Source organism: Monosiga brevicollis, genomic scaffold (genome assembly GCF_000002865.3).
Source record: "Monosiga brevicollis MX1 MONBRscaffold_7 genomic scaffold, whole genome shotgun sequence".
Lineage (NCBI taxonomy): Eukaryota > Choanoflagellata > Craspedida > Salpingoecidae > Monosiga > Monosiga brevicollis.
The window spans coordinates 149,567-168,729 of NW_001865044.1; the positions used below are offsets into that span (position 1 = coordinate 149,567).

At 54.8% G+C, this 19,163-nt stretch overlaps 7 protein-coding genes across 7 annotated transcripts in view; 4 read left to right on the top strand and 3 right to left on the bottom strand.

Annotated features, from left to right (window-relative positions):
* MONBRDRAFT_24481 (uncharacterized protein) overlaps nt 1-1,008 on the top strand; it is a gene marked incomplete at both ends in the record, with an annotated part of 5,726 nt that extends 4,718 nt beyond the window's left edge. The window contains one exon of the mRNA XM_001744770.1: nt 215-1,008. Coding sequence (XP_001744822.1) covers nt 215-1,008 — 794 coding nt within the window. The remainder of the gene's footprint in view (nt 1-214) is intronic.
* Nucleotides 1,009-2,678: 1,670 nt separating this feature from the next.
* On the bottom strand, nt 2,679-4,401 carry MONBRDRAFT_24482 (uncharacterized protein; the record flags this gene model as incomplete). The annotated part of the gene is made up of 5 exons (XM_001744938.1): nt 2,679-2,827; nt 2,955-3,013; nt 3,098-3,150; nt 3,237-4,065; nt 4,235-4,401. The coding sequence occupies 5 exons, from the start codon at nt 4,399-4,401 to the stop codon at nt 2,679-2,681; spliced, it is 1,257 nt and encodes a 418-aa protein (XP_001744990.1).
* A 974-nt stretch (nt 4,402-5,375) lies between these two features.
* MONBRDRAFT_16317 (uncharacterized protein) lies at nt 5,376-5,964 on the top strand (the record flags this gene model as incomplete). The annotated part of the gene is made up of 3 exons (XM_001744771.1): nt 5,376-5,635; nt 5,774-5,835; nt 5,924-5,964. Coding segments are annotated over 3 exons (363 nt in total), but the record flags the coding sequence as incomplete, so codon positions are not given.
* Nucleotides 5,965-6,313: 349 nt separating this feature from the next.
* Nucleotides 6,314-11,065, bottom strand: MONBRDRAFT_18617 (uncharacterized protein; the record flags this gene model as incomplete). Its single annotated transcript, XM_001744939.1, has 10 exons — nt 6,314-6,739; nt 6,837-7,007; nt 7,126-7,239; nt 7,349-7,667; nt 7,794-8,194; nt 8,407-8,712; nt 8,805-10,238; nt 10,343-10,504; nt 10,587-10,736; nt 10,904-11,065. 10 exons carry the CDS (start codon nt 11,063-11,065, stop codon nt 6,314-6,316), a joined length of 3,645 nt encoding a protein of 1,214 aa, XP_001744991.1.
* Nucleotides 11,066-13,100: 2,035 nt separating this feature from the next.
* Nucleotides 13,101-15,297, top strand: MONBRDRAFT_16374 (uncharacterized protein; the record flags this gene model as incomplete). The annotated part of the gene is made up of 6 exons (XM_001744772.1): nt 13,101-13,489; nt 13,623-13,725; nt 14,006-14,167; nt 14,283-14,525; nt 14,607-14,666; nt 14,779-15,297. Coding segments are annotated over 6 exons (1,476 nt in total), but the record flags the coding sequence as incomplete, so codon positions are not given.
* Nucleotides 15,298-15,428: 131 nt separating this feature from the next.
* Nucleotides 15,429-16,889, bottom strand: MONBRDRAFT_36643 (uncharacterized protein; the record flags this gene model as incomplete). Its single annotated transcript, XM_001744940.1, has 6 exons — nt 15,429-15,836; nt 15,927-15,982; nt 16,129-16,334; nt 16,426-16,536; nt 16,675-16,740; nt 16,811-16,889. The coding sequence occupies 6 exons, from the start codon at nt 16,887-16,889 to the stop codon at nt 15,698-15,700; spliced, it is 657 nt and encodes a 218-aa protein (XP_001744992.1). The 3' UTR covers nt 15,429-15,697.
* A 1,349-nt stretch (nt 16,890-18,238) lies between these two features.
* MONBRDRAFT_7306 (uncharacterized protein) lies at nt 18,239-18,758 on the top strand (the record flags this gene model as incomplete). The annotated part of the gene is made up of 2 exons (XM_001744773.1): nt 18,239-18,322; nt 18,465-18,758. The coding sequence occupies 2 exons, from the start codon at nt 18,239-18,241 to the stop codon at nt 18,756-18,758; spliced, it is 378 nt and encodes a 125-aa protein (XP_001744825.1).
* Between the last annotated feature and the right edge of the window lie 405 nt (nt 18,759-19,163).

Genomic DNA, 19,163 nt, shown 5'->3' on the forward strand with positions numbered 1-19,163 from the left:
TAGCCGCTTGCATGGTGATTGGCACTCCCCTCGGCCCCCTCTCCCCCGCGTCTACACGCATCACAAAGTACACACATACATGTTCGAGCAAACCCAGCCGCACACTCGACCAGGCTCCTCCCACATCCCAGTCGCAAGCACCCCCCTTGAGCTGTTTTTCTTCTGGATGTTCCCTTGACGACTGACCGGTGTGTCTCGCTGTTTGCCAACCTAGACGTGTCAGGAAGCAGCTGGCCAGCCGCAAGGTCATCCTCGCCCATACACACGCACACTCGCACGCACGCACGCAAGCTGCAAAGCCCACCGGTCAACATGGATTACGGTGCTGAACACCAGGATCTGCTTCCAGCTCCCTTGGATTACGACCCCAGTCGCCTGGGTGTCTTTGGCCCAGCAGCTGGTCTCAACTCGGGTGATATCCCGCCAGCCGACATGCTAGGAACCATGCCCGACCCCACCTTCGCCGCCCCCGAACCACCGGAGAGCCACCACGACAACCCCCCGTCACCGAGCCAGCTTTTGCAATCCCTGGACATTGAGGCCGTCATTCAAAGCCTGAACAACGTCGCGGCCGCCCCGTTTCGACCTCGCACCTCCGCCCCCGCTTCTGTATCCGGCACCCCGCGCAACTACTCGACAGCCAGCAGTGGTGCCAGTTCGCCCACCCATGGCTCTCGCTCACGCCGCAACTCCTCGGACAGCCGCCGCCGCCGTAAGGAACCCAAGCGCGAAGAGTTTGCCACCGACGACGAGTACAACCTCGCTTGGATCAAGTGGCGCCAAAGCCGAGACTCCAACAATCGCTCCGTCAAGCGCTCTCGTGAAAAGGCTCGTGAACGCTATCAGGAGATTGAGATCCAAAAGGACCACCTCGTTCAGCATAACACTGAACTTCTCAACCAGCTTCGACAAGCCCAACAACTTGCCCTTCGATGCTGGCGTGAACCCGCCCAGTTGCGACCCGAAGACATTCAATGTCTCCAGAGCTGGGCCGACGCTGGCCTCTAGTGTTCCGACGCGGAAGGCTTTGCTCTTAATTCTCTTATCCTTTTTTTTCTCTCTCGCTCAATGTCTTCCGCGTCCCCGACTTGCGGCTGAGATCATTTCACTGGATGGCGAAACTAGCTGATCATGCCCTTCTCCTCTCTGTGGGCTTGACCACCTCGCCTCGTCCTGCTATCTGTGGAGCATCTCGTGCCCCTTCCCTCTTCCTCCAAGTTGGCTCCACCCCAACTTGTCCTGTTTGTTTGAATTGGTGTCTCTTTCCCGTGTCTTGTGCAGCTCGGCCCTTCCCCAGTGTGCTCTGAGCCGCCCATACGTTGGCGCTCTCAGCCCATCGTTCATTGGTGCCGTGTGCGTGTTGCGCTTGCGCTTCGCGCTTGTTCTTCTTAGGTCTTCCTTTCCCATAGGCTGCCTTCAACCTTTGTCCCAAACACAAAAAGCACACAAAACATTTGCGTCTTCGTGTACTTCTCACCCTTTGGTCCCTGCGTTGTAGGTGTATTTGTCGTTGTTGTTGTTGTGCCTCTCGTGCTTTCATTTCGTTTTGCCTTCTTCTGCTCCTGCTTCCTCGAGTCCTTTCTTCTTCCTTTCTTTTTTTTTTTTTTTTTCTTTCTTCAATCTTTTTTTGTCGCCATCTTGGCCTGTGCCTGCTGCATGTGTTGGCCCCTGTCCCTTATTGGCACCTGGCTGTCCACCACTTGATGGTCATTTCTTCAATGCCTTTTCGCTTTGAGAGACATGCCTCTTGTGCTTCTGGGAAATAATAAGGGCCGTGACAAAGGAGACACACTAAGGCATGGCGCGATACTACTACCCTGTCCCTCCACTTGAGCAATCACGTGCCACAGCGCGCGTTGTATCCTTCTCAGTCATAAGCAGTGGGTCCAGTTCGGTCCGCGCCCCCGTGTCCCTGTCGATAAACGTCCTCTTTTCGTACAATTTCTTTTAAGCGAATATCAGCATATTTTTAGCCTATTTTTGCGCATTTTCCGTTGACATGTAAAAAAAATTAAATTTTTATCCTTTGAACGCACGCGGTGTGCTATTATTTCGTGTCTGTGTTCCCGGCTGGTCCGTCCTCGCTCTCTGTGCTGGCTTCTGGCCACTGACTTGTCATTCTTGCAATTAAAGTCCTATACGCACAAGCTGTCCCCCCACCCCTCGTAATCACAATGCATGTCTATCGTGATGATTTGTCAAGTATGTTGATGTTCGTATGGGGAAGGAAAAGGTCGTGCCAACATTAAAGATTCTTCAACGCCAAGCAGCTGCAGATCCCGGCTGCAAATTCAACTTCACTTCAAGCCGTCAATGCTGTCATCACCCTTGCTTCATACGCCTACGGCGTTGTGCCATACAACACTTGCTTCTCCCGATCAAGGAATGAGCGCTGTGCCAGATGCGGGACTTGAGGCCCAGAAAGGAGAAACGACCAAACAGCCAGCTTGCAAGCTTATAATTCACCTATACCGGCAGTGCGCACATCACAGACAACGCTCACGTGGTATAAACAACAAGAGATACAAGTGCTACTTCTAAGGTTCTGCTGACCAGACCGGGCTTTTAGAGGGCGGCGAGTTACACGCGCCAACGAAGCGGAAGGAAAAAAACTGTGGTGGTGATTTTTCAAGGGCCTCACCCGTCCAGAACCAAGATCAAGACTGACAAAAGTACAATCACACCACAACCACCTTTTCAACCAAGGCCTGCTCAGCCAAGACGCACTGCGCGTTAGACACCTGGCGCTTGAGGTTGCCATGCCAACGTTTCTGCAGCACGCGTACAGGGTCAGCCTGCTGTTTGCTCATCTGCATGGTGGCCAAGCCTGAGAGGACACGAAAAAAACAAACAAACGTGGAAGTTTAATGACTCAGATCCATCTTAGAAAGATGCAGACATCACATCGGCGTGCAAGGTGGGCACCGGCCGCGCGGCACAATGAATGCACGTACTGGAGCCGGTAGAGCCGGACACTCGATGGGCTGCACAAACAAAACAGCCGTGTTGCTTGCTGCACGATTCCCAACACCATGAGCGAGGTGAATAATGGTGCCTCGATAAAACGAAACGGATGGCGCTGGCTTCGCAAACGCACCGGACACATTCGTAGCAGAGGGCATGGCCACAGGACAAGCTTGTCTTCAAGCCCTACATTACAGCATTCAATCACACACGGTGAGGAAACGGGCCAGCGTGCGAGCAGCAGCTCTCAAATGGGATGCCATGAGTCATACCAGAGAGAAGCAGTCAGGATTGGGGCATGGCAGGGCGTCACGGGAGGGACCCGCAGCCGCTTCCTGACTTGCATCGTCTCGACGCCAGTGTTTCTGGTCAGTGCTCATCAGCTGGACCAGATCAGTCAACTGCGTGAGGTATTGATCTAGTCCGCCCAGAATGGCTGCCACCTCTGAGTTCGATGGCGCGGTGCCAGCGGACGATGCTGAAGAAAAGCAGCCACATGATGAGCGAGCAGAGGCCCTCGAGTGTGTGCCTGATCGAGAGCTGCAGCTCGAGGTCGAGGTAGATGGCTGAGACGCCGAGGACTGCTCATGAGCCTCGCCGTCCGACTCTGCATCGGCGTCGGAGAACACCGCGTCGATGAGATCGTTGTCGTTTTCATCAGCAGCTTGTGAAGTCTCCAAGAGCGGACGCAAGCGCGCCACGTTGGAGGCACAGGCTTGAGCCAAGCGCTCCAAGCGCGCCAGGCGAAGAGTGCTGAGCTTATGGCGACTGCGCTGTATGCCTGGGTGGCGTCCCCGATCCTCCCAGTCTTCGTGAAGGCGAACCACCGCCAGGGCGGCACGCCGGTTGCAGAGATGAACTTTGGCAGTGCGCATTTCTGCTTCTGAGAGCTGAATGCTGCTACTGGACGCGGCACGCTGAGAGGCAAAGGGGTAGGCGCCACCGCTCACGGGTGTCGAGTCACGCGGCAAAATGACGCGCGAGGCGACGGGGGTGGCCTGGTCTTGATGTGCCGGCCGTGGCCGCTGGGCAGCGTCAACAGTGGTCATGGTACCAAAATGCGGCGAGAGAGTGGCTTGCTGAATGCGTGCGTCGAAGCGGCTAGCAGCTAGGGCAGCGGTAGACAGGAGGCGGAGCGCTCGGGGCCAAACACACCAGTCAGTAAGCTGGCAGGGGAGCAGAGAGAAAAATGACGGTGGTGGGTAGGTGTCCGTGAGGCTGAAGCCGGAAAACTTGATCTCGGTCCGAGAGGACAGCCTGTTGGATGCACTTGTTTAGGTCGAAAAGGTATACGGTGTTGGCAGAAACACGCGCCGAGTGGCCAATTCGGATGGAATTTTCATGTGCAAGGCCAGGCATGATCACATGCGATCTCACTGGCAGCCAGCCGCAGCAGCATCCCAGCCACGCTGCAAACTCTGGAGTTGCTGGATGCATTCCATTACCCCCAAAGCGGTGGATGCGCTTTCGCGCAGCTGGACCAGCGTATGGGGGGGTGCAGAACAAACCAGAAAAGATTGTGCATCACATTCGTGTGGCAAGCCGTTAGTTCATGCAGAAAAGAACAAACGGCAGATTTTTCTTTTTTATGCCAGTGCCTTCACCCCAACCCAATCTTGCCCATCTTCTCGCGTCTCCTTCATTCCGCCCCCGCGGTCGCACAGGTCCCCGACCGGGCACCACCTGCGTCGTCCCGACAACAACACAAACTACTTGACTCGGTCTACATACCAAATGCATGCTCGCTTGCACATGTCAGCGTCGCTCGACAAGACCAATTGTCAGACAGTTGTCAGACAATAAAATACAGTTGTCAGACAAATCGAACTGTTGTTGTTGTGGTTTGAAGAGGACGGGATGAATTGTTGTAGAAGAATATTGCCTTTTCGACGTTTTATTAATGTCAACAAGCTTAACAAACGCAGCACATAAACTTGTTGCTGTTGCGAGTTGCGTTGATCGAGCATGATGCTGGTCTGGAGGAGTGCGGCACGGGTCGTGCAGGCCACGAGCGGTGGCCGGCTGCCCAGGGTGGGCCAGAGCGCGGCTGTGCACTTGAGTGCCGGGCGTCAGATGTGGAGGGCGTTTTCAGCGGGCCAAACGCCAGTGTTGCGGTCTTGGGGCAGTGCGGTATCAAAGCTCTGTGTTCGGCAAGCCTCGGGTTCAAGCCAAGATGGCACCAGCAGCACCGACGGTGACAGCGGGACTAGCTCCACGCCCAAGCAGCTGAGCTTTATCGAAAAGGCCATGCTGAAGGGCGCTAATGCCCTCCTTGGCGGTGAGTTGAACGCAAGGGGTGCTGGCTTTCAGTCCCGCCTGTGCTTGTCATCAGTCACATCCGAAAGCGCACCGTTCTCACTGACCTTGCTCCTACTCTCGCTTCTGCTGCATTAGCGTTTATCTCCAAGGGCGGCTTCGATTCGATCTTTACCAAAGCCCTAGAAATCAGCCATCTCGGTCAGGACAAGGTTTGCGTCACCGTCACCGTTACCAAGGGCCTTCTCAACAGCTATGGTATGCTCCACGGCGGGGCCACCATGACCATCATCGACATTGTCGGCACGCTTGCGCTCCTCTCTCGCGACGTCAACAAAGCGGGAGTTTCCGTCGAAGTCAATACCAGCTTTATTAGCGCCGCTCGCGAAGGCGAGCAGCTCATTGCCGAAGGCCGGTCAGTTGCACTCCCCAGAACACTCTAGACGTACCCCTTCCCATCAATGCAATATCCTGCCGACACGGCTTGTCAAGGGTTCCTCGCCTGTCAGCTCACCACACGCACGCATCGATCTCTCTCTATTTTTGAAACCAGTGTATTGCGCCTAGGCCGCAAACTGGGCTATACGCAGGTTGATATCATCAATCCCAAAACTGGTCAGTGCCCGAACTGAAGCGAGCCAACCTCGAGCCAGACCAGAGCTTTGCCTGCCTCATGTGTGCCGCTTTGATGCTTTTGTTGCAGGCCAACTCGTGGCCACGGGCCGACACACAAAGGCAGTTTAAAGTGGATCTCGACCCACCACGTCTTGATCCTCGCTTGCCCTCTGCTTTGTCAAATCTTTGTTTGGAGCAAGCCCGATCGTTGAAGAAGTTTCAGCAAGGTTCCAATTGGTTTATTGCACACACGTCTGCCAAGCCAGATACAGAGTCATCGGACCCAGCCACATGAAATCAAAAATAAAACTTTCTACACATCTATACAAAAAGCGAGACCGCCATATCTTGCTGTGCGACCCCCGCATGACTTCTGACATGAGCCGGTTAAAAAGGAAAGAAAAAGAGAAGAGACGAACCAAATACACAGGAAGGACCAGGACGCCTGCGCCATCACGACAACGGCCCACGGCAACACTCAGTTACTGGCGGTCAAACCGGCGCTACGGCCTTGCGTCCGCGCCGCCTTCTTGCCACGAGCGCGGGCGCCTTGCGAGCTGTTTTCCTTATCAACAGGCTCTTGCAGGCTGGCGGGACCCTGTGCATAGCGGCGCACCGTGGAAACACCGTCCACAAACTTGGTCTTGAACAAGACGTTGGCATTGTTGAACATGCCGTCCTTGAGAGACACGACAATAAACTGCGACTTGTTGAAGTGCGTGCGCAGCATCTGGCCAATGTTTTGCGTATGACTCAAATCCAAGGCCGCATCCACCTCGTCCAAAATGTACAAAGGTGCTGGCTTGAACAGCAAGAGCGACAGAATCAGCGACAATGCAACCAGGGAACGCTGGCCACCGCTGAGCTCCGTCAAGGACTCCTTCCACACATCGCCAAAGGCAATCTAACAAATCATGACCAGGTGAGCAGACCAAAGGTACATCGTCGGGATCTGAGAATAGTATCCCGCACTGGTCCCTTGAGGCTTGAAGAACACATACCTTGACTTCCAGACCGTCCAAAACGCTGGTGCCCTCAACTGGTTCCAACTTGGCCTTGGTGCCCGGCAAGAGGGTCGAGAAGATGGAGCCAAAGTCGCGGTTGACCTGTGCATACGCCTTGAGCAGCGCCTCGTTCTTCTTTTCATCCAGCTCCTTAATGACAGCCTCAATCTATACATATCACCCAGCGTCATGAGCTGCTTCTTCACAGCCACAGCCGTCTTGTTTCAACGACAAGGCACCCGAGGCGAAAGGATCCCTATCTTGTAAACCTGGCACAGCGACTGACCTTTTCTTTGTCTTGCTCCACAATGGCCTTCTTCTTCAGAAGGTCGTTGTACTTGGCCTCGGCCTTTTCAAACATGCTCAACACCTTCATGTTCACAGTCTTCTCGAGCTTGGTCTACAAAGCAGCACGTGGATAAACTGAGTCCACACATGCGAGGTCTTCTCTCCTGACAAAAATTCAGTTGAGCGACTGTGCTTTCATTCTGTCTCGCTTTCAAACGCACCTGGTTTGCCAAAAGGGCTCGCAGACGGTCACGGCAGAGCGCAGGATCACGACTGGCATCTCCCTTCTTGATCTCAAATGCAGTGCCGGGCTTGCCAAAGTGTGCCTGCTCGGACTCGATCCATGCGTTCTCCTGAAGCAGGCGGCGCACCGTGTTCAGGGAAGTGGCCTTCTCAGTTTGCAGCGTCTGTTGCGTGTGCTTGCTCTTCTTGGCCTCGATTGTGGCCTCGTCAATCGCCTCGGACAGCTCGCGCACGAGTGCCTTGAGTGAAGTGATCTCGGAATCAATCTCCATCAAGCGCTCCTTGCGGTGCATGAGGCTAGTTATAACATCCGAAAGAGCAGGGGCAATGTGAGAAGACGCTTTACAGTCAAGCCCCTGACGCGGGTGTGGCTTACATGAGCCTTGCATGGCACCAATATAATGTAGGAGAAAACAGACTTACTCAGCATCACGCTTGCGGAAGGCTTCTTGACGACGCTCAACTTCAGCCGTCAACGTCTCCTGCACAGGGCCCATGGCCGCGATGGTCTCTTCCTGCGCCTTGACTTGCTGCTGCAAAGAGGCCAACTCAGCCTCCAGGCTTTCTACTTCAAGTACACCCTCATCGTGGGCTGACTGTGCGCGGTCCATGTCTGCCTGCAAACTATCACGGGCCTTGCGGGCTGCCTTGAGTTCCTTGTCAGCCGCCTTGAGTTTGGCGTCGCGTTGCGAGGCAAACTCAGACTCTTCCTTTTGCAAGGCCTTGACACGGGCCTTTGCAGCCGCCTCGGCGGCCTTGGCCTCCTTTTGCTGTTCGCCGGCCTGGATCAGTTGCTCCTCCAAAGCTTGCACCTCGGAAACAGCCTGGCAAGTGCATCAAGAATGACAATGAGGATCGACAAAGGCTGAACAACAGGGGTCTGTGCTTTCTGGTGGGTCCCAGGCAGCCTTGCCCAGCTTGGGGGGATGTTGACTGTTGACATGATAAACCCATTTCTTTACTATTTTCACGCCCCTTGAGCACACGACTGCTGTATCATCACAAAGAAAACGCTTTTGAAAGGGGCAGCACGAACCTTGTAGTGGACGTTGGAATCAAGGCGGACAAGCAACACCTCCAGTTCACTCGCCTTGCCGTCACGTTGGGCCGTGAGATCTTGGCAGAGAGCTAGTGCCTTGTTGACCTCCTTAATCTCGCGTTTGATGGCTTCCAGCTCGGCTTCGGTGGCGCTCAGTTCCTGCTTGAGCTGTGCCAGCTTTTGGAGCTTGTTGAGCAGGCCTGCAGATGAGCTCTTGGCACCACCACTGAGCACACCCGAGGGGTCAAAGGAGTCGCCTTCGAGGGTCACGGAACGAGTCATGACGCGCTTGTTGAAGGTCACCTACACGCGAGATCAAGATGAATGCAGTAACGCGAGCAAGTTGGCTGCAGCGAAGGAACAGTCGCCCGCCAATCGAGTCCACTTGTGCTTACCTTTTCTGCGGCATCAATGCTGCTGCACACGAGGGTGGAGCCAAAGATGTTCTTCATAGCTGCATCGACTTCCGCTGGGTAGCCAACGAGGCTGAGAGCGAGGTCGACGTTGGCGTCGCCCACCTGCTTCTTTGCCTCGGCCACAACGTCTGGCTTGACGGTGCGCTGGCTAATCTTGTTCAAAGGGATGATGGTCACACGCCGCTGAAGCTGGCCCTTGGAGAGGAGCTCCTTGGCCGTAACCTCGTCATCGACGACTACCTGGTAGAGCTTGCTGCCCGCGGCCACTTCGAGGGCCGTGCTCGTTTGGTGGTCCTTCACCTGCACTAGCTCGGCCACCAGGCCCTTGACCTTGCTGCGGTCAAAGTTCGGGTATGGGTCACGGTAGTCAAAGCTGACGGCCGCCAACTTGGCACTGAGGTCAGCCACTTGATCCTTGAGTTGCTGGCGGCGCGTCTCGAGATGGCTCTGCTTTGAGCGTAGTTGGTCAAGCTGAGCAGGGTCGGCCTGTACCTCTTGCAGCTGGGCCTCGATGGCGGCGACCTGCTCCTGCAGTTGCGCCACCATCTTGTGGTTCTTGGCGTACTCCTTCTCCGAGGCTTTGGCTTTGGGACGCTTGTCTTTGAGCTCGGCTTCAAGGTGCTTGATGGCGTTGGTGGCCTTTTGCTGGGCCGATTGGGCCTCAGTGGCAGTCTCGTTGGCCACACGCATCTCCTCGGCAAAGCTCTTGCTTTCGCCATTGACCATGGTCATGCCCATCTTGACGGCTTCCACCCCACGTTGTGCAACGCGCACGCGCTCGTCAGCCTGCTCAAAAGTTGCCTTCATGTCCTCGTACGAGGAGCCAGCGGATGCATTCTCGCTGCGCTTGCTGGCGAGTGCTGCCTGGGCTTCATCGATGGCCTTGTGAATGTCTGCAAGGGCTCGGCGCTCTTCCTCCTGTCCTTGAAGATGGGTGTCAAGCTCGGCCTTGGCCTTGACGAGCTTCTTGGAGAGGTCGGCCACCTCGGCCTCTAGGCGCTGCAGGAGGTCATCGTGCTGTTCGCTGGCTCGCTGCCTCTGCTTGAGCTCCAGATTCTGCTTCTCGTTGTCGCGCTCCATTTCCTTGCGACGCTTGTCTGCTTCCAAGGCTTTGATGCGGGCGTCCAATTCTTCCAGCTGTTGTGAGCTGGACTGCAGGCGCTGCTCAGCGGCTTGATAATCGCAGGCAACGACAAAGCGCGAGAGATGCTCAACTTCAGTACGAGTTTTGGTGTACTCGAGGTAAGCTGAGCGGTCCTGGCGCAGCTTGTCCAGGGTAGGCGTAATCTCCTCGTCCAGAAGCTGGTTGATGTGCTCAAACTTTTTGTCCTTCTTGGCCATCGTCTTGTACGCGGCCTGCTTCTTGGTCTCGTACATGCGCGTGCCAGCGGCTTCCTCGATCATGGACAAGATCTACCACGACAAGCAAAAAGGGCATGAATCGACGATTGAAGGTCAGGCAAGCATGCACGCGCTGGGAAGGCACGGCAGCCCACATGTGGCAAAAGCAGGCTCACCTCTGGGGGCTTCATGTTGAGAACCTTGGTGATGCGACCCTGCATGATCAGGAAGTGAGGGTTATTGACATTGAGCTGAACTGAGTGGAACAGATTTTGCACACGCTGAGGCTGAGCGTTGTGCCCATTGATAAAGTACTTGTTGCGGCCACCGATGATGATCTGTGAACCACAGTTACACGGAAATGAGAGAGTGAGTATGGTGGCTGAAGATGCGCCTGCCGCTCTGCACACGCGTGCTTACCTGGCGGCAGATGGTGATCTCATCATGGGCCTCGTAGCCAACGGGGCTCTGGGCCTTGTCACTGTTGTCAAAGACGATGGTGACTGAGGCGCGGTTCACACCGGCCTGACCTTGCTTATACACAAGGTCTTGGAGGTTGCCAGCGCGGACCTAACGAAGAGGTAGGTGACATGAGCGTACAAGTGATGCTGCTGGCTGATGTGGGCTTGAGGTGGTCTTTCTCTGCTGGGCTAGGTTTCCTCCCAATGATGTAGAGAAGAAGAGAGAGGAAGAGAGAGAAGAGGGAGAGAGAAGGCAAATGTGAAAAGCACAATTACCTGGCTGAGGTTGGAAATTCCAAGGACAAAACAAATGGCATCGAGAATGTTTGATTTGCCGCTGCCGTTGAGGCCAGTGATGGCATTGAACAGCGGATCGAAATCTGGCACCACGGTGCGGTGGGCATAGGACTTGAAGCCATCGATAATGATTTCCTGCATGGCGGTCGGTCGTGCGGGAGGAAAGCATCAGTTCAAGAGCACGAACGCGGGCAAACACGGCGACGCGAGAAGCAAAGAAGAAAGCTGACCTTGACGTGCATGATGGCGGTCGTCTGAACTTCAGATGACCCGCTTTGGCAGCGACAATCGAGTCGCGCCGAACACAAAGTGGGGTGGGATGAAGATCAAGACGCGGGTAGGAGGCGGGGAAGAAGAAGAAGAAGAAGCTAGAGAAAGAGAGGGAGAGGGGAAGAGAAAGAGGAAACGGACGAGCAGGCAAAGTCACCCCCGGAAAAAATGCTCAACACCCTTGCCCACCCGTGCAGTCGCGTATCAAATTGCAAAGCAGCAACACAAAGCCACCAAGCGCACTCGAAAATTATTTTTTTGGAAAAACGAACGTCTCTCAAATTGAAAACGCAAGAATTTCAAATTTTCGCGCGAAAACCTCATCTTTAGAGGATTGTAAACAGCTGTACACGACAGCTGTTGTTCGATAATCCGGAGAGAGAGAAAAGTGAGAGAGAGAAATAGAGGGAAAGAGAAAGGCAGAATAAACAGAGAGAGAGAGAGAGTTATGAACGAGATAAAGAGCAAAGAGAGAGGGAATTGTCAGCACCCACGTTGGGAGTTTTCTCTCTCCCTCTCTCTCTCTCTCTCTCTCTTTCACTCAGGCCGAGTGCAAGGACGACCATGGCTCGGGGACGGGGACGGGGACGTGGTGGTGGTGGTGGTGGCGGTGGTGGTAGGGGTGGTGGTGGTGGTGGTGGGCGGAAACGTGTGCAGCCGACGCATAATGCGCGGCGCAAGGGGAAGGGAGGGAAGAAGAAGGCTTCGCGCATGGACAAACAGCATGCCAAGGAGTTTGGTGAGCTGCATCCTATCAACGACGTGACGTCGGACCTTCCAGTCTATCGCGAGCACGAGGGTCGGGCTGCTAAGCGTGCCAAGGTTGGGCACAACGCCAAAGGGCAGATGGTGCGTGTCGGTGTGGCGCCTTTCTAGACTTGCTGCCTGTGCACTTGGTTGCGTTCAGCTTGGGTCTTGCTGTGGTTGTCGTCGGTCTCGTAGCCCTTTGTACATCGTGGCTGCGATGTGCTCAGGGTTGGGTCTCGGCAACCCTGTTCTATCTATCGGCTCAAAATTGCAACTGGCTAACATTTTCTTCTACTTGTTTGCACCTTTGCCTGTTCAGCCCGACTTGAGCGATTTTGCTTTTCCCAGCGCTTCCCGGCAGCGCCGTCATCGGGAAGATACGACCGCCGCTGCCGAGGACGTGGATGACGAGGACGAGGACGAGGACGAGGACGTCGATAATTTGGGTGGTGGACACATGTCAGCCTTTTTGAGCATGTTACCCAGCCTCGGGTCAGCCGAGTTTGATCATGGGGACGACGACAGTGCTCCTAGCGAGTTGGATGAGGATGAGCTCGCAGATGGCGAGCAGGAAGCGCCAGATGGTATTCTGGAGCTGACGGCCGAGGAGGCTGCGGCGCGCATGGCAGAGTTGGGCGAAGACTATGAGCTTGTGCCTGAAGGTGAAGGCGCAGAAGAGCCGGCTGACGGCGAAGAGGACCTAGGAGATTCTGATGAAGATGCTGACGAGGAGGAGCTCACGCAGACTGATCAGGATGACCAAGGTGACCAGGACGAGGAAGAGGAGGAGCAGGACGAGGAAGAGGAAGACCAAAACAACGCCTCGACGCTTGAAAAGCATCTGCAAGCCGACGATGCTGCTGGGCCAGCAGTCACCCGACCCCAGAGCCCAGATGACGTAGGCTTTTACTATTGCCAGCATTACGAGTCAAAGCACAATTATCACCATGACGAGGTTGCAGTGGAACGCTTGCGACATCAACTTGAAGGATTCAACCGCGAGGCCAATCTCCGCACCGTGGCACATCCTCGACTAGGAAACGTGCAGAGCACACCCGGGGTTCACGCCGACGCAGGGGTTGCCATCACTCCACCCTCCAAGCCCCCAGCCATCGCCAGCCGGCTGCACCTCCAAGCAGCCCTCGACTGGCTGGAGTTGGAGTCGTTGCCTTTGCTCTCGTCCGACCTGCTGGCTCAGTTGGCCACCTATCAGGATGTCCTTTACACGGGCCGTGCTTTTGCGGACCAGACCGCATTGCGCATTGCTCTAGCCACGCATGCTCTCAACCACGTCATTCAAGCCCGCCAAATGATTCTGCAGCACAATACACTCTTGGAACGAGCGGCGCGTCGTGCCGCAGCTCACCCAGATGAAGAAGACGCCGGAGCAGCAGACCTTGAGAATGCCGTTCGCGACCAGGGCTTCACTCGCCCGCGCGTCCTCATCCTGGTTCCGTATCGCCACTGTGCTCTTGCCCTCATCACTTTGATGCGCCAAATGATGATTGACCTCGATCGTAAAACTGATACCTTTCGTCATTTCAAAAAGTTTGTTCCTTGGCTCGTTGACGTTCGACCCATTCGCCATGGAATGCTTCTCGATAGCGCTGATCGTCTCCACTTGCAATCCACGAGGGCCGGTGTTTCCTGACCCTTGGTTCGCTCAATTCGATCTGCCTAGATTTGCCCGTGAGTATGGGGCTGAGCCGCGCGACTACAATCACTACTATCCAGAGTACCATTCTTTTTTCGCCGGCAATCAAGATGACTGCTTTGCACTCGGCGTACGTTCCAACATGTTGAGCTCTGAGGCGACTGCGCCTTTGGCAGAATCGTGTGTGCTAAAATTGTCACAAACTATGCCTGTCTGTCTGTCTGTCTGTCTGTCTGTCTGTCTGTCTGTCTGTCTGTCTGTCTGTCTGTCTGTCTGTCTGTCTGTCTGTCTGTCTGTCTGTCTGTCTGTCTGTCTGTCTGTCTGTCTGTCTGTCTGTCTGTCTGTCTGTCTGTCTGTCTGACTGTCTCTCCGTCTCCTTCTCTTTCTCTGCGCCCTGTCTTTTATCACAGATGGCCGTCAAGGCGAAGAATGTCAATCTTTACAACGACCTGTATTCCTCCGACATTATCGTGGCCTCTCCTTTGGGTCTTCGTCGCATCATTGGGGGGGAAGGCGACAAAAAACGTGATTTTGATTTCCTGAGCTCCATCGAGCTGGTCATCGCTGACCAGGTCCGTGCCTGCGAGCCTTGCTCCTGAACGCGATGGCTCTCCGGTGTGTCCCTGTTTGCTATAGCTCGTCCCAGCTGATACTTGTGTCGCCTGTCGCTGCTGACTGGTGCTCCAGGCCGACGTCTTCCATATGCAAAACTATGATCATCTCGACCACGTGCTTGCTCATCTCAACCTGAAGCCCGTTGAGCCTCGAGACGCGGATATCAACCGCATTCGCCTGTACCAGCTGGAGGACTTGTCGGCGCACTTCCGACAAACCATCATTGTTTCACAATTCATGAGCGCTGAGCTTTCTGCCACTTGGCGCCGCTACGCACAAAACTACTGCGGCAAGGTAAGCCAGCGCTTCAAACTGGTGTCGCTTGCTCAACTCTTTGAATGACTGTTCACGTTGGTACATTGTCGCCTTGTTTCGCTTGGTGCCTGCCCAACGCAGCGTCACATTGCACACCCGCGTCCACCCACCATTACGCACGTGATTCCGCGCGTGAGCCAAGTACGCATCTCGTGTTGCAAGTGTAGGAAGACCGCCGTTTGCCCAAGCATGGTGCGCCAGAGACGCGTCGCGCTCATGCATGCGTTGTTGATTGTGCACTTCCGCCTTGCAGATCTTTCACGCGCTTGATGTGCCAACGCGGGTCGAGGAGGCGGACGTACGCTTTCAATACTTTTTGGACCATGTCTTGCCCATCATCAGCAAGCAATCACTCAAACACGTACTCGTGGTCATTCCGTCTTACTTTGACTTTGTGCGCCTGCGCAATCACCTCAAAAAGAACCGAATCAACTGTGCCCAGATCTGCGAGTACACGTCACAATCAAATGTGACCCGCGCCAAATCCTATCTTTACCACGGCACTCGGCCCCTACTGCTCTATACGGAGCGCTATCATTACCACTTTCGCTCTCGCTTTCGCCGCGTGCACCACGTGGTCTTTTATCAGCTTCCCCTCTACCCTCAATTTTACAGCGAGTGGCTCAACAACATTGGCCCAGAGGAGGCAGCCGAAGCCACGTGTACCGTCATGTACAGCCGCTACGACGCCCTGCGCCTGAGCAATGTGCTGGGCGAGGAGCGTGTGGCTCGCATGTTTGCCTCAGACCGCCCCTCCCATATGTTTATGTGAGGATTGGGTCTTGAGGCAGTGTCGGAAGAGACCGTTGCTGAAGCTTCGACTGTGAGCATGGTCTACTTCGCGTCTGTGCAAGGATGTACATGTGATCGCGCCGGCATGACAAAGCCACTCGTGTTCTCGTTATCTTTCTCTTTAATTGACAGTTGAGGATTTTACGCACACGTATTAGCATGAACGAGTCACCGCCTTCTCCCCGCAAAGATGTTGCGACATTGATGAAGATGCGCGCTGCAACATACAGATTCCAGCTCAGAAAAGACGGGTAGAGGCTTCAAATCCCAACATCCCTCAGTCACACACACACACATGAGTCAACGAGCAGAAGCTTTGCTTTTCAAAAGCTTGGTGGGTTGGTGATGCTTTGTCTTTGGTGGCACGTCGCCGGAGCTTGCTAGGCAGACATGAAGTTGTGCGAGCGGAAAGCGCATCCAGGCTCGCTGCGCTCTTCTCGGCCACAGCACGACCAGACCCCAGGGGCCTCACCCTCACCGCGATATGTGCGATCTTCGGTGAAGCGTCCCGAGTGGGCACTGAAAGTCAGCGAGATGTATCAGGCATGAGATCAAAGGATGAGAATGTGCATGGCACTTGCGCAAATCAAGCAGACGGGAAGGCCTCACCGGCATGCCCAGGCATGGTTGTTACGGTCGCGCGCCTTGCCATTGCAAAAGTAACACTACCAAACGACGAGATCGGTCAAGCCAAAGAGGGATGAATGTGAGGAATAACTAGAGGTAGCGCGAAGGGGTTGGGGCGCGAACGGGTTGGATGGTTTGGGCAGTGAGAGCTGGGCCTGCGCAAACCCCGTTTCGGGTCGCTGACCTGCATGGCGGCCTCGTCTTTGGGTACTTCCACTTCGATTGTTTCAGGTTCCTCGCCACCGGCGACAAACTTTTCATTGGGAACAGCCTCGCGAAGTTTTTTGCGTGCCACACGCTTGCCTTCGGCGTCATATTTCTCTGTCCAGTGCGTTCCCGTACTATCAACCACGGCAAACTGGCCGGTCTTCTTGTTAGCCTCCCAGCGTCCTGAGCAACAGAAAGACAGCTGTGAGCCCTTCCCGGCACTGGGTGGCTCTCGGTTCTAGACTTTGCCCGGTAAATGCACAAACGCTCAAACCTTTCCACTCAATACCCTTGCTGGAGACGTAGACGCCTTCGCCATTGGCTCGTCCGTTGCGAAACTCGCATTCATGCACATCGCCGTTCTTCAAATACATGTAGCCATGACCTGCACAGCATGGCGTTGAGGTGAGACGTCGCCCAGTGACAGTCACACGATTTTGAAAGCTTGCTTGCTTTAACACGAGCACACCGCCCTCATTGGCGGTGCGTGGCTAGTGAACGCTGGGCGCAAGCAACGTCGTACCATCCGGCTTGTTGTCGTAGTCGACCTGACCCACGTAGACCATGCCGAATTCGCCAAATCGGATAACTGCGACAAGCCAAGAGGGAGTCAGCTTGATGCCTGCTTTGTGATATGCAATAGCAGCCATTGCACGCACTTTTGTATCCTGCGTCGCGCAAGGCAGCTGAGGTCTCGTCCACCCAGGTGGCATCGTCATTCTCTGGCTTGTCGGCCATGATAGCTGCGAAACAAATATCGACCGGCACCACAAATCGCATCAAAGGCAGCCAGACAAACGCAGACCTGCTTCCCACTTCATGAAGACTTATTGCTGCCAATGATGGAACTCTGAGTATCAAGTACCAAGCAACACACACACACACACACACACACACCCAGAGGCAGACACAGACAGACATACATGCATACACTGAGCGGCGAGCAGCGGGCAGTGCCTAGCCCTGGACCCTCCCTCCGATGTCTTGTTACCTTTTTTTTTTTGAAGAGAGAAAATTCAAAAATTTTGAATTTTTTTTCTTTCTTTGTTTCTGTGTTGACACATCTCTGTCTTTGTCTCTCTCTCTCTCTTTCTCTCTCTTCTCTCACCACACAAACAAAATGGCGCTGGCGCACTGGCTGAGTCGTCTGGGAAGTTGGACACGAGCAGGGCCACGGGGTGAGCTGGGCGTTGGTGGCGTTCTACAGCTACAGAGGAGCTACCATGTCAATATGCTTTGCAGCTCGTCGCGGATGGGGCGAGTCAGCGGCACTAGGCCGCTTATGACGCAGCCTTATTGCTGCGGACAGCGAGCGCGCCAAGCGGCACCAGGTCGATCTGTACTGACCCTTCGGACCCTGTCACACGCCAAAGGCCAGCCCTCTCGCGTAGCCGCTGGGTCACAGAGGATAACTTCCGCACCATGGTCTTCATGTCGACGTCACACCTCCATCGATCGCCCCCCCGCTTCCTGGGTATGTGCTGCCCGGAAACCAAATGCTCGACGCATTCAGTGCAGGAGACGCGGGTGCCTGTCCACGACCTCTTTTTGATGTTGATTGACCTGATGCATCTGATTGACAGACGCTGCGCTTAGCACATGAGAATGGATACCTCTCTTGGACGCGCAATGCCGTCATTACTACAGTTGCAGCAGCGGCATTTTACAACATCGAACCGCTCGCCTCCACGGGTACATGGCGTATTGCAAAGGAGCATGCCACTTCACAAAGCAACCCTCATGCCGCCATGCCACTCTGCTGCTGCGCCCATCAACCGTGCTAGGCTTATTTTGCATGGGCTCGATTTTCATGACCGTGGGTACAGGACATTACTGGCGTCAGCTGTTCGCATTGCGGTGAGTGAGTCGGGGCGTTGCGGCACGCTTGGCCCCCGGTACCTCGCATTCTCCCTTCCTCGTGAACCACACACCTCCTCTTGCCCGTCCATTTGAGTGATGCACTCGATGGCCTTGCCGTTCTAAAGAAAGTGTCAGCTCAACCCCGGACCTCATGTGCCGATTTTCCTTGCTTGAGCTTTAGGCGTGCATTACACGTGACCGCCAGTGAGGGTCTTTGGCTGCTGGCCATGTCCCTTGTGGTGTTCCTCTCTTGGTCAGTGGCCATTTGGTCTCTCCTGGATGGCGTGCCAGTGGCCTTGGATCAGTCAGAGGTGAGCTCATCATGCTACCAGAGTCTATGGCGGCTTGTCATTCATTTCTGCTTAATTTCTGCTTAATTTCTGCTGAATTTTCATTCATTTTCACGAAAAAGAGACGATCGCTGCTTGCACAACTACTGCCCCGCTCCCATAGACATTGCAACACTATGTTGCACGGCGCGGCCGCTCGGCGCGCGCGCAGGCAAGCCGTCTTGAAGAGAAGCGGTGGCAGGAGCGCCAGGCGCTACTTCGGCAAGTGCTGGAAGTTCAGACTGCTTTGGCTCGCTACTACCGAACCGAATCTGTTTGGTCAAGCCTGTTGCGCACCTTTTGGGGCATGCGTTCTCCTCGGCTTCTCGAGCTCGAGGATCGCCTGGAGCAGCTCCAGCTGGCCATGGAGCCTGATATAGTCATGAGCGTGTCCAAATCCGTTGACCCAAGGACTTGACCCGACAGTTGCTAGCGTCAAATTCGTGCTCACTTGAGCACTCCCACTACTTTCGCACACTCAGTGTCGGTCACTATAAGTCTTTTTACTGAAACCCCCATAGCTGCTGTGACCTCACTCATGCACACCCACACTTAGACCCCCCGATTCCTGGCACATGCCTTGGGGCCATAAGCTTGCCACTATTGTTGTTTCTCTTTGTTATGACACCTGCGGTTGGGCACGGGTTGCACTTTCCCTATCCTTGGGATTGAGCGGCTCTACAGCGATTCTAACGGTGCACCTGATCTGGTCACTGTGAATGCTTGCCAACCGCAGCTGGTTCAATTGACCTCAAGACACCATCAAAGCTTTCGCTTCGTCCCGACGGACGTCTCTCAAACCTCTCTCAAAACGCTTCCTCAA